The following is a 12,543-nucleotide window of genomic DNA, read 5'->3' as shown; positions in this document are numbered from 1 at the left end:
CTGGTACAGTTCTGTATTTTTTGAACTGCATAAATTAATAATTTGTGTTTTTGAACAAATTAGTTAAGTGAGGGATTCAGTGACACATAAAGACAATCATTTGTTTCATTCTTGCATTAATCAGAAGTTTTGAATGAATCCTGATAAAACTGGGTTTTGAATTAGATAGCTAAGTAAATTAATAAATGAGTAATCGAATAAATTAATAAATGATGCCCTAAATAGTATTCAAGATGAATAAACAGGAATACTTTTTAGCATGGATAATATCCCAGTTGGCATGCAGGGAGTCGCTTGTTTTATTCATGAATGAATCAGTCTTTTAAACATATCAATTGTGTGAGTGATTCAGTAACTCTCTCATAAAAATAGTCAAAACTGACATTGTATAATTAAATTATTTTATTATTTGATTGGTCTAGATTTAAGTGTTTTTTATTAATCATTTGAGTAAAAGATTCAATGACTCACTCATAAAGAGTCACTTGTTTTGTCTGCATTTTGAATGAATCAGTTGAGTGAATCATTCAATGACTCACACATAAAGATAGTCACTTATTTTATTTCTGAATGAATCAGAGGTTTTAAATGAATCCTTTTGAATCTGAGTTAGCTGAGTAAACGAATAAATGAGTAATCGAACAAATTAATAAATTATGCCCTAAATAGTATTGATAATTAATAATCAGGAATACTATTTAGCATGGGTAATATGCCAATTGTGAAGGGAGTCACTTGTTTTGTTCATGAATAATCTGTTTTAAACAAATCAATTTTGTAAGTGATTCAGTAACTCTCTCGTAAAAAAATAGTCAAAATTGACATTGTATTATTAAATTATTTTATTATTTGATTGATTTGATTTGAAGTGTTTTTTAATTAATCATTTGAGTAAAAGATTCAATGACTTACTCATAAAGAGTCACTTGATTTGTCAGTAAAACAAATCTGCATTTTGAATAAATCGACTGAGTGAATCATTCAATGACTCACACATAAAGATAGTCACTTATTTCATTTCTGAATGAATCAGAGGTTTTAAATGAATCATTTTGAATCTGAGTTAGCTGAGTAAACAAATAAATGAGTAATCGAACAAATAAATAAATTATGCCCTAAATAGTACTGATAATTAATAATCAGAAATACTGTTTACTGTTTGTTTGTGAAGGGAGTCACCTGTGTTGTTCATGAATGAATCTGTTTTAAACAAATCAATTTTGTAAGTGATTCAGTAACTCTTTCATAAAAATAGTCAAACTTGACATGGTATTATTAAACTATTTGATTAATTCATTGTTCCAGAATGAAGTGTTTTTGAATTAATCATTTGAGTAATGGATTCAGTGAATCACAGAGTCACTTGGTTTGTCCCTAAAACAAATCTGCATTTTGAATGAATCAGTTGAGTCAATCATTAAAGGACTCACACATGACAATCACTTGTTTTGTTCCTGAATGAATCAGAGGTTTTAAATGTCTTCTGATTAAACTGCTGAGTAAACAAATTAAAGAGTAAACAAATAAATTAATAAATTAATAAATGACGCCCTAAATAGTATTCAAGATTTACAGTCAAGAATACTATTTAGCAGTGAGTCACTTGGTTTGTTCATAAATGAATCTGTTTTAAACGAATCAGTTGTGTAAATAATTCAGTAGCTCTCTCACAAAAAATTGTCAAATAGACATTGCATTATTAAATTATTTGATTGATCCCTTGAGAAAAGGATTCAATGACTCACTCATAAAGTCGCTTGTTTTGTCCCTAAAACAAATCTATATTCTGACTAAATCATTCAATGACTCACACATAAAGAGAGTCACTTGTTTCGTTCCTGAATAAAATCATAGGTTTTGAATCTTTTTAATTAATCATTTGAGTAAAAGATTCAATGACTCACTCCCTAAAGCAAATCTGCATTTTAAATGAATCATTTTTTTTAAACAAATCAATTTTTAAGTGTTTTTAACAAATCAATTGTGTCAAGTCAAGTCAAGTCACCTTTATTTATATACCGCCTTTAACAATACAGAATTGTGACAAGGCGGCTGTACAGTATTAAATAGGAAACAGTACATCAACAATGCCAAAGGCAACATTAAACACTCACATTATAGGTAAAGGTAGTTAATCAAAAACAATAAAATAAAATGCAATATTGTGTTAAGAGAAAGTGTCCCCAACTAAGCAAGCCAGAGGCGACAGCGGCAAGGAACCAAAACTCCATCGGTGACAAATGGAGAAAAAAAACCTTGGGAGAAACCAGGCTCAGTCGGGGGGCCAGTTCTCCTCTGGCCAAAGTTCCCGCGGTCTTGTGCCGACAGCCGTCTAGGTGATGTGGTCTTTAATGTGGATCCGTCTCTGGGGCTCATCTAGTTGATGTGGACTCCGCTGACATTCAGGGCTGTAGAGGTCGTCTCTAGGTGCTGATCCACCGTCTGGGCTGGGTTCGGACTGGATCCGGGGGACTGCAGTGACCATCTGATCTGGATACGGACTGGATCTGGTGGTTAATGTGACCTCGGAATAAGAGAGAAACAGACTAATATTAGCGTAGATGCCATTCTTCTGACGATGCACCGAGTACATCGGGTGTTATGGGAAGTGTTCCCGGTTCCGGTTGACCTAATTAGTGCAGCCTAACAATCCTTTAACGGATTTGAATTATAAGAATGTGGATTTGTTATGTGTAAGCAAGGTTAAAGAGATGGGTCTTTAATCTAGATTTAAACTGACAGAGTGTGTCTGCGTCCCGAACATTGTAAGGTAGATTGTTCCAGAGTTTGGGCGCTAAATAAGAAAAAGATCTGCCGCCCGCGGTTGATTTTGATATTCTCGGTATTATCAAATTGCCAGAGTTTTGAGAACGCAGTGGACGTGAGGGACTATAATGCGATAAGAGCTCACTCAGGTACTGGGGAGCTAAACCATTCAGGGCTTTATAAGTAATTAGCAAGATTTTAAAATCTATACGATGTTTAATAGGGAGCCAGTGCATTGTAGACAGAACCGGGCTAATATGATCATACTTTTTGGTTCTAGTAAGAACTCTAGCTGCTGCATTTTGGACCAGCTGGAGTTTGTTTATTAAGCAAGCAGAACAACCACCCAATAAAGCATTACAATAATCTAACCGTGAGGTCATAAACACATGAATTAATGTTTCAGCATTTGACATTGATAGCATAGGTCGTAGTTTAGATATATTTTTGAGATGGAAAAATGCAGTTTTGCAAATACTAGAGATGTGGTTTTCAAAGGAAAGATTACCATCAAATAGCACACCTAGGTTCCTAACTGATGACAAAGAATTGACAGAACAGCCATCAAGTATTAGACAGTGTTTTAGGTTATTACACGCTGAGGTTTTAGGCCCAATAACTAACACCTCTGTTTTTTCAGAATTTAGCAGTAAGAAATTTTTACTAATTTTACTAAAATTTTTACTAATTTTACTAAAATTTACTAATTTTACTAAATAATTGTGTAAATTATTTAGTAGCTTTCTCATCAAAATAGTCAAAATAGTCATTGTGTTATTAAATTTCGTGATTATTTCATTGTTCCAGAATGAAATGTTTTGGAATGAATCACTTGAGCAAAGGATTCAGTGACTCATGAAGAGTCACTTGTTTTGTCCCTAAAACAAATCTGCATTTGAATGAATCAGTTAAGTACATCATTCAGTGACTCACACATAAAGACAGTCACTTGTTTTATTTCTGAATAATGCAGAGGTTTTAAATGTAACAGCTTAATAGCTTTGATGTCACACTAATAAAGACAGTCGCTGCTGCCACGTACCGGCATATCTGTGACTTTCAGAAAGAGTTAAGGATGGAGTTTTGGATGACCTCAGTTCATGTCTCCTAACAGAATCAAGAGCTTTTTTTATTTTTAGCCAGATCTATACATAGAGCCTTGCCTGGTGCCTTTGAGCTTCTCCTGATGCTGTTAGAGCACTAAAGAATAACTTCTATCTTTTACCTCGTCCCTATCCACCCCTGTCCTTTTTCAAAAGTCGCTTCTCAGGAAATGGAGTAATGGACCATTGCCCTATCTATGCAAGTCAGGGGGGAAAAAACAAAGCAACAGAAGTAGGTTCGCCAGCACTTTTGAGTGAATTCGCTACTAAAAATTTTGAAACGTTCTAGGACGTCATCCTAAACTGATGCTTGGCATTCAGAAGCTGCATCTGTACTTGAAGCTTAAAATAAATAATGCAATTAAAATAATTCATTTTATGAATAGTGTGGAAATGACCACTGCAAGTCCTGTAATTAAGCAGGAATGACCTGTTGTGAAGAACTGAAGAACGTTAGCGCCAACAGGAATGCTTTGACACAATTAGCCAGATTTACATATCAATTATGCCATAATTCTTGTTTGATCAGAGTAATAATTATGCACTAAACCTGGTCAAAGGAGCATTGTCATTCCCCAAAAGCTACAGTGGGAACAAACGTGACTTGTGCTGTTAACGAATGAGGAAGGAGCCCTCTTGTTGAGCCTTTACAAAAAGGCTCGTCTCCAATTAGCGGCCACACTGTCAAGAGACAAACTTTGAATTAGAGTCAAAACACAATGCATTGTCTAGCATTTTATTCCCCTGTCATTCATGTCTTAGTGTTGTGTCAGAAGATTAATTATATTAACGCTGTTACTGTCGTGTGAGGAAAGTCAAAAAGATGGCCTAACGTGACCTCCTCATCCTCCTGGCGGTTATTCACATACAGTGTTTGCTGTGTTATCACATTCCACAGGTGTTTTGCGATTACCACGGTCACTCCAGGAAGAAGAATGTGTTTCTGTATGGCTGCAGTATGAAGGAAACCCTGTGGCAATCTGGATCTACCATTAACACGGCCTCCCTGAAAGAAGACCCGGGATACAGGGTACGTTTACTGCAAAAAAAAAACAAAAAGAAAATAACAAATAAAATCTCTTTCACATTCCATATGTTTTTCCAGGATGATAATGAGACGAAAATGCTGACACAATGCCATAAAGTGATAAAAGTAGATGTAAATCTTTTGTAGATCACTTGGCTTTAGCAACAATGAATTCTATAGAGTTTCAATACTTTGCTCCAGTTTGCCAAAATAGAATAGTAATTAAAAGTCAGAGATTTCAATATGGTCTTGATCATTTCTTATAAAATTCTGAGATTATTAGAGATAATAAGGATGTGTTGTAAACCGCAATATTGTGAAATATTTTTAAAATTTCAAGGGATTGTTTTCTATGGAAGCCTGTTTTTCACCTCTGAATCAAAAAAATGTAATTGCGACTTTTTATCTCACGATTCTGACTTCTTTTCTCGCAATTGCGAGTTTACATCTCGCAATTCTGACTTTTTTTCTCAGAATTGTGTAATACAAACTCGTAGTTCTGACTTTTTTCTCAGAATTGAATCATATAATCTCAATTTTTATTGTGAGTTTATATCTTACAATTCTGACTTTTTTTCTCAGAACTGTAAGGTATAAATTTGCAATTGTGAGTTTAAATCCAGTTCTTAACAGAAAAAGAATATGTTCTCAGAATTGCGAGTTTATATCTAACAATTCTGACTCTTTTTCTTAGAATTGCATAATATAAATTCTAATATAAAATTGTGTGTTATAAAGTCAGAATTGTGATATAAATACACAATTCTGCATTTCTGAGAAAAAAAGTCACATTCGCGATATATGAGCTCACGATTCTAAGAAAAAAGTCAGAATTGTGAGTTTGTATCTCACAATTCTAACTTTTTCTTGCAATTGCGAGTTTGTATCTTACAATTCTGACTTTTTTCTTGTAATTGCGAGTTTGTATCTCACAATTCTGACTTTTTTCTTGCAATTGCGAGTTTGTATCTCACAATTCTGACTTAGTTAATAACTTGTAATTCTTACTTTTTTCTTAGAATTGCATAATATAAACTCTAATATAAAATTGCGTGTTATAAAGTTAGAATTGTGAGATATAAATATATGCAACTCTGCAATTCTGAGAAAAAAAGTCACAATTGCGATATATGAACTCACAATTCTAAGAAAAAAAAAGTCAGAATTGTGAGTTTATATCTCGCAATTCTTACTTTCTCAGAATTGTTAGGTTGTATCTTACAATTGCAAGTTTATATCTTGCAAATTTTGACTTTTTTTCTTAGAATTGCATAATATAAAGTCAAAATTATGATATAAACTTGCATTTGTAAGAAATTCTGACTTTTCTCGCAAATGCAAGTTTGTATCTCACAATTCTTTTTTCTCACAATTGTGTGTTTACATCTTGCAATTCTGACGTTTTCTTGCAATTGCGAGTTATAAATTCCAGTTTTCTGAGGAAAAAAGTCACAGTTGCGATATATATGAACTTGCAATTGACCCTTCGCAAAAACCCACTCTCCTTAGTTACTGTTGTTATGTCCGCTTTTACACTACTCCTCATGTTCTCAAGCAGTGAAACATACATTGCGGAATAAAGAGGAAACTGACAGAGAAGACAGAGCAGCTTACTTCAGGTATGAAACAAGGTCTCAGCTTTAAAATATTGTAATTTTTTACGAAATTTAAACAATAAATGCCATTTTGTGGCTCTTTAATGTGTCATGACAGATCAGTGTATTGCCTTATTAGATCAATGACACATGAACCAATCATCTTTTCTTCTGTACTTAAAGCAAAAAAAAAAAAAAACTTGAACATCCGCGAAAAGATGTCAATACACAACACAATACAACGTTTAAGTCCACCAAAGTTGATCTACTCTCCTGTCTTTGTTTTTTGGACAGAATGGCGGATTCCGTGCTATGATTGGTCAGATCGCCTGTCAAACAAGCTCCGAATGGTCAATTCTGAGATAAACTGAATTGTGAGATTATATCTCGCAATTGCGAGTTTATATCACACAGTACTGACTTATAAACTCACAGCTGTGAGTTATAATCATGCAATTCTGAGAAAAAAAGGTCAAAACTGCAAGTTTGTATTTTGTAATTCCGACTTAATTTTGAATTGCGAGATATAAATTAAGTTGGAATTTCTTTATAACTCACAGTTGCGAGTTTGTATCTCACAATTCTGAGCAATAAAAGTCAAGATTGCGAGATGTAAACTCGTAATTGTGAGAAATAAAGTCAGAATTGTGAGATAAAAAGTCACAGTTACCTTTTTTATTTTTAATTCACTGGAGGAAATGGGCCTCCATAGTTTTCTGTTTTAATATAAAAATGTATTGTACTTATTTAACTTACTGTGCCAAAACCTTTGAATGGTAGTGTGTTACCCACATTAATTGTACAGTTCTATACTCTTGATGTACATTTATCCTCATTTGTTTCTATTTTTATTGATCCTATTTTAGGAGAAACATCTGAAACAAAGTTGATTCTTCAAAGTCACACAACTGAGAACTCAATTACATCTCCTGAGCTGTGAAAGAGCAACCTTGCAGCAATAAAATCTGTCTGTTTTACAGCTTCTGCTGTATCCCCATAATCTATTTTTACTCTCACAGGTTGAGCAAACAATGCATATGTTTTAGTGTCCTTATTTTATCATTATATATCCAGTTATACAGTGAGACTACTTTTTTTTTGTCTGCTTTATTGTTTCCTGATTGGCACGGTTGTTTCCATCCCACACGAAACTTTTATTTGTAATCCAGTTTTTGAAGTTTAGTGCCGAAGGAAGTTTCTCCCCAACATACAGGCTGTGGCGAATTGAGTTAAAGGATGGTTTAAAGGCATATGTAAATCTGTGGAATCGTTAATGTGGAAAATACTGCGTCGCTAGCTGCTGTCTGACTGATGTCTGCCATCTATGCAAAGAAGTCTCCTAAACTAAATATACACAAAACTAGAACTGAAAACAGTGGCATAAATACAGTGCAAATACATGATTCTTTTTTTAAACTTGTGCATTGTTTGTATTGACAGACTATTGCTAAAACTCTGGACCGGATAGCTCCTGCGTTCTCCTTCAACAGCTGCAACTATCTGGTGGAAAAGTCTCGGGCGTCCACAGCACGTGTCGTCGTTTGGAGGGAGATTGGAGTCCTTCGTAGCTACACCATGGAAAGCACTTACAATGGCTGCAATCAAGGCATCTACAAGGTAAGAGTTATTTGAGCTGAAAGCATCTGTCGAATACACAGCTAATGAATAATTTTACTTTCTTATGGAAGTAAGCCTAGGGGCGAGACTTCCGGTTTATTAGCCGCTATAGGGAAATAACGAGAAGAATAGCAACATGCAGTAAACGGTAAACCTGTTTGCATACTGTAAAAAAAAAAACAACTTAAAAAAAAGTTGTTTCAACTTAAAAAATAAGTGTTCCTCCTGCCTTAGAATTTTAAGTTTGCTCAACTCAAACATCCACGTTTTCATGTAGTACAGCTTAACATTTCACATTGACTAAACTTAAAATTTTAAGGCAGCACGAGCACTTACTTTTTTAAGTTGAAACAACTTTTTTTTAAAAGTTGTTTAACACTGTAAACCAGTGTGTTCATAATTAGGATAATACATTAAAATAATACGGTAAGACACACTAATTTGCAACATCAAGGAGCAAAACGAGCTGCTTTGAACATCTGAAAATAGCTGGACGTGGATGAGACCAAAGGTCAGACCCCGGCTGCATTCGATCTTACAGGAAAAATAAGGTGGATAGTTCTGATAAACGCCACTATAGGGTTGCGCCACTTTTGCATCCAGCATTTTAGTCGTATTCACTAACCTACCATAAAACAAAGTCACTGTCATACTTTTCAGCACAACTACACATTTTTGAAAGTGAGTTGAGCTCATAATTTCCAAGATATAATGCTGTTTGCATGCAATTAATGTAAAGACCTAAAGGTGGTAAATGGAATTTTATGTTTAAAAAAAAAACCTGGACCACACAACCAGTCTTAAGTAGCACAGGTTTATTTCTAGCGATAGCCAACAATACATTGTAAGGGTCAAAATTATCGATTTTTCTTTTATGCCAGAAATCATTAGGATATTAAGTAAAGATCATGTTCCATGAAGAAATTTTGTAAATTTCCTACCGTAAATATATCAAAACTTTATTTTTGATTAGTAATATGAATTACTAAGAACTTCATTTGGACAACTTTAAAGGTGATTTTCTCAATAGTTTGATTTTTTGCACCCTCAGATTCCAGATTTTCAAATAGTTGTATCTTGGCCAAATATTGTCCTAACCTAACGAACCATACATCAATGAAAAGCTTATTTAAATTGCAAAATATTGACCCTTATGACTGGTTTTGTGGTCCAGGGTAACATATTTGTGTGCTTTACCATTTAGAGGTTTGATGTTGGGCTCTTAAAATATATATTTTTTTAAAAATGGTAATATTCTGAAATATTTGTATAACTTTAAATAACTTTTCTATTTGAATATATTTAAAAATTTAATTCATTATTTTCAGCAGCCATTACTCCAGTCTTCAGTGACACATAATTTACATATTTTTTGAGGAATATAACAGAAGGACAGTAATTATTTGAAATCTTTTGAAACATTATAAATGTCTTTACTGTCACTAGCACATGCTGACTGGAAGTATTCATTTAATTCAGAAAAATCTCACTGACCCCAAACTTCTGAATGGCAGTATATATTTTCTAGCAATGATGGCATCAAAAGATGGAGAATAGTATTGTAAGCTTCCACGTTTCGAGACATATGGTATAGTCAAACACCTTTTTGTTCATTTTCATGCAATGCAACATTTTATTGTTGCTGAAACACACATTTCTAAGCTGTTTATCTGCAAGCGCACCGTTTTGAGCCTAGCTTAAATCTGACCTTCTTGTCGTCCCTTGGCATTCTTTATCTGGCCTTCCCACAGTCGTGTTCTTCTCTAATGATGCTGTCTGAGGGACCTTCCCTCGTTTTCCCAGGTATTCATTATCTGCTCATCCTCTCCCCAGCTACAGGTTTAATAATCATTCATTAACCTGCTTATTTAGCCACATGCTGTTTTCCAATTGTAACCTAGATACCTGCGCATTAGCTTTCTTGAGAATTAACTTTCAGAAGTTTCTTCTTTTACATTTTCAAGTGTACTTTTATGCAGAGTTCTTACATGGTTTGGTAGCTAACACAGTAGAAGAAGTTAGAAGAAATATGCAGTCCTCTGGAGTGAATGGGTGCCGTCAGAATGAGAGTCCAGACAGCTGATAAAAACATCAATAATCCACAAGTAATCAACATTTTTAAAGGGGTCATCGGATGCAAAGTTCATTTTTTATGTTGTTAGAACATTAATGTGTGTTGGCAGTGTATGTACAAATCTACCCTATAATGATAAAAATCCATGCAGTGGATTTTAATTAATCTGTAAAAATAATATCTCCTTTTTTAAATCAAGCCATTCTCAGATGCCTATCAATGTGGCGTCACACCGAGTGAGTGTCTTACCTCAGATCAGCTGTCACACTCCAGTAACCTCCATTGTTTCGATGCCGGAGCAGGGATGTAAGTTAGATTGAGCGATCGAGGTGTTGTGTTGCTTGATGTAATAATGAACATAGTGGTCATCATTTACTTCCGACATCTGAGCCGCTGAAGATGCAGTGGATTACATTTGTTTTTGAAGGGAATGCGGCTCCCGATCTACATATATCCGTCTATGTTTGCGCAAATCATTCGTGATCCAGCTTCACTTACAGTAGAAGTGAGTATAACGTTTTTTTTTATGAATCTTTGTGATCATCCTTCCTTATAACGTGGTAGTTAGGAAGTTTAGCGGCTAAATGTGGCTAAAGTAAACAGGCTCGTCACTCCACAGAGAGAAGAGAGGGGCGGGGCAAGCAGAGCTTATTTGCATTTAAAGGAACAACCCCTTAGAATGAGATGATTTTTGCAGAGCTGATTTTGGCAAGGTAAAAAGGGTGTTGTTTTACACAACCATTGAGAATTTTTAACCAAAGTGTATTATAGACTTTTCATTTAGACCCTAGAGAATCATATCAACTTGTAGAAAATGGGCATCCGATGACCCCTTTAAACAAGTTTTGATGTTGGCAGCTGTTTGGACGGCACCCATTCACTGCAGAGGATCCTTTGGTGAGCAAGTGTAATGCAAAATTTCTCCAAATCTATTTTGATAAATAAACAAACTCTCCATCTTAGATGGCCTGAGGGTGAGTTATGTTTCCAGCAGATTTTTTTTATTTAGGTGAACTATTCCTTTAAAATGGACTTGGTTTAGTATTCAGCTTACCAACCAGTAGTGTTATACACGGCCAAACGTGGTAACATTAGAGATACTGGCAGATGGTATTTAGTCAAAGTAGAGTGATTCTAATGCAGTGACATTTGCGAACGTTCTGGGAGGTCTGGCAGCCCTTTAATAAAGGACAGGGTGGCGAATTACTCTTGACCATGGACTGCGCCTTTAAAGGTTCTGCAAGTAAGAAAAATGTTTTCGGAAAGCGCTAATGGTTGAGGAGTAAGGTCTGATATGAGAATGTCAGCTCTTGAGGGAGACGTTTTATTAAGTTTAAGTCCTTATTCCCTATCAAAATGGGACATGTAGCTCAAATAAAACAGAGACAGGATCTGTGCCAGCTAACAGGTGGACATGAAGTGAGAACAGCCCTATTCTTTCCTCAGTAAGACAGGATTGACTAACAAGACCTTAGTCTTGGATTTATCCAGCCGTGATAATTGTTTGCCATCCAATTTCTGTTATGTGCCTCAATCTAGTGTTTTGTTCTTATGTGTGGGTGATAGATCTCTGACATTCTGCCTAAAAGTTCGGAGTCTTGTCTTGACTGTTGATGTTTAGTTTGTACTTTTCAATGAAGCTGCCAGCCAAGCCCCAGTCAGGGGTCTGTTTCTCTGACTAGAGACTCTGATGTATTTCTTGTCTTGTTGTTGTGCTTCTGGGACGTCCATGTCTCTCCCTGTGCTGGTTAGATGCAGTTTGCTTTCTTCTTTTAAGATAGTATTACAGCAGCCTTAGTTTCTCAAAAGAATAACAGACAGATGTGTTTCTAGAGAAATGTGTTTGTGTTTGCATGGAAATATAGTCAATACTTCAGCAACTAAAAAGACACTGTAAAAAATGTTTCTATATTATATATATATAGTTAGGGCTGTCAAATCGATTAATCGTGATTAATCCCATACAAAAATAATATGTGTGTACCATGTATATTTAAAAAATATATATATACACATACGTGTGCTGCGTCTGTGTGTGATTATTTTTGTGTGTGATTAATCGCGATAAATCAATTTGGTAACATATGGTATAATTAAAAAGTATATTTAGTGTGGAATATTTTATATTAAAAAATGTGTATACAGACACAATAGGGTTTTTATACAAAGTAAATATTATTTAAACAGTAGATTTTTTATATTACAAAAATAAATGTACTCAGTAATTCAGCAACTAAAATATACTGTAATGGTGAATATATATTAATATATATAACAATATTATTAATATATAAGAAAAGTATGGAAACATCATTACATTGTCTTTTTTTTAAATTATTATTAGTATTATTATTATTAAAA

The 12,543-nt window shown here is 34.5% G+C and overlaps 1 protein-coding gene across 5 annotated transcripts in view; it reads left to right on the top strand.

Moving 5' to 3' along the window:
• Positions 1 to 12,543, top strand: part of LOC127156274 (cytosolic carboxypeptidase 4) — a 249,185-nt gene that overhangs the window by 186,333 nt on the left and 50,309 nt on the right. For 4 of the 5 annotated variants that reach the window (XM_051099028.1, XM_051099029.1, XM_051099030.1 and 1 more), the window contains 2 exons: positions 4,768 to 4,899; positions 7,932 to 8,108. In XM_051099028.1, the coding sequence (XP_050954985.1) occupies positions 4,768 to 4,899; positions 7,932 to 8,108 (309 nt within the window). Of the gene's footprint in view, positions 1 to 4,767; positions 4,900 to 7,357; positions 8,109 to 12,543 lie in introns of those variants that run through there. The other variant, XM_051099032.1, reaches the window with a different exon arrangement.

The sequence above is a fragment of the Labeo rohita genome, chromosome 25 (assembly GCF_022985175.1).
Source record: "Labeo rohita strain BAU-BD-2019 chromosome 25, IGBB_LRoh.1.0, whole genome shotgun sequence".
In the NCBI taxonomy this organism is placed as follows: domain Eukaryota; kingdom Metazoa; phylum Chordata; class Actinopteri; order Cypriniformes; family Cyprinidae; genus Labeo; species Labeo rohita.
Note: the sequence above shows the minus strand (reverse complement) of the source record. Positions and strands in the feature narration are given on the sequence as shown.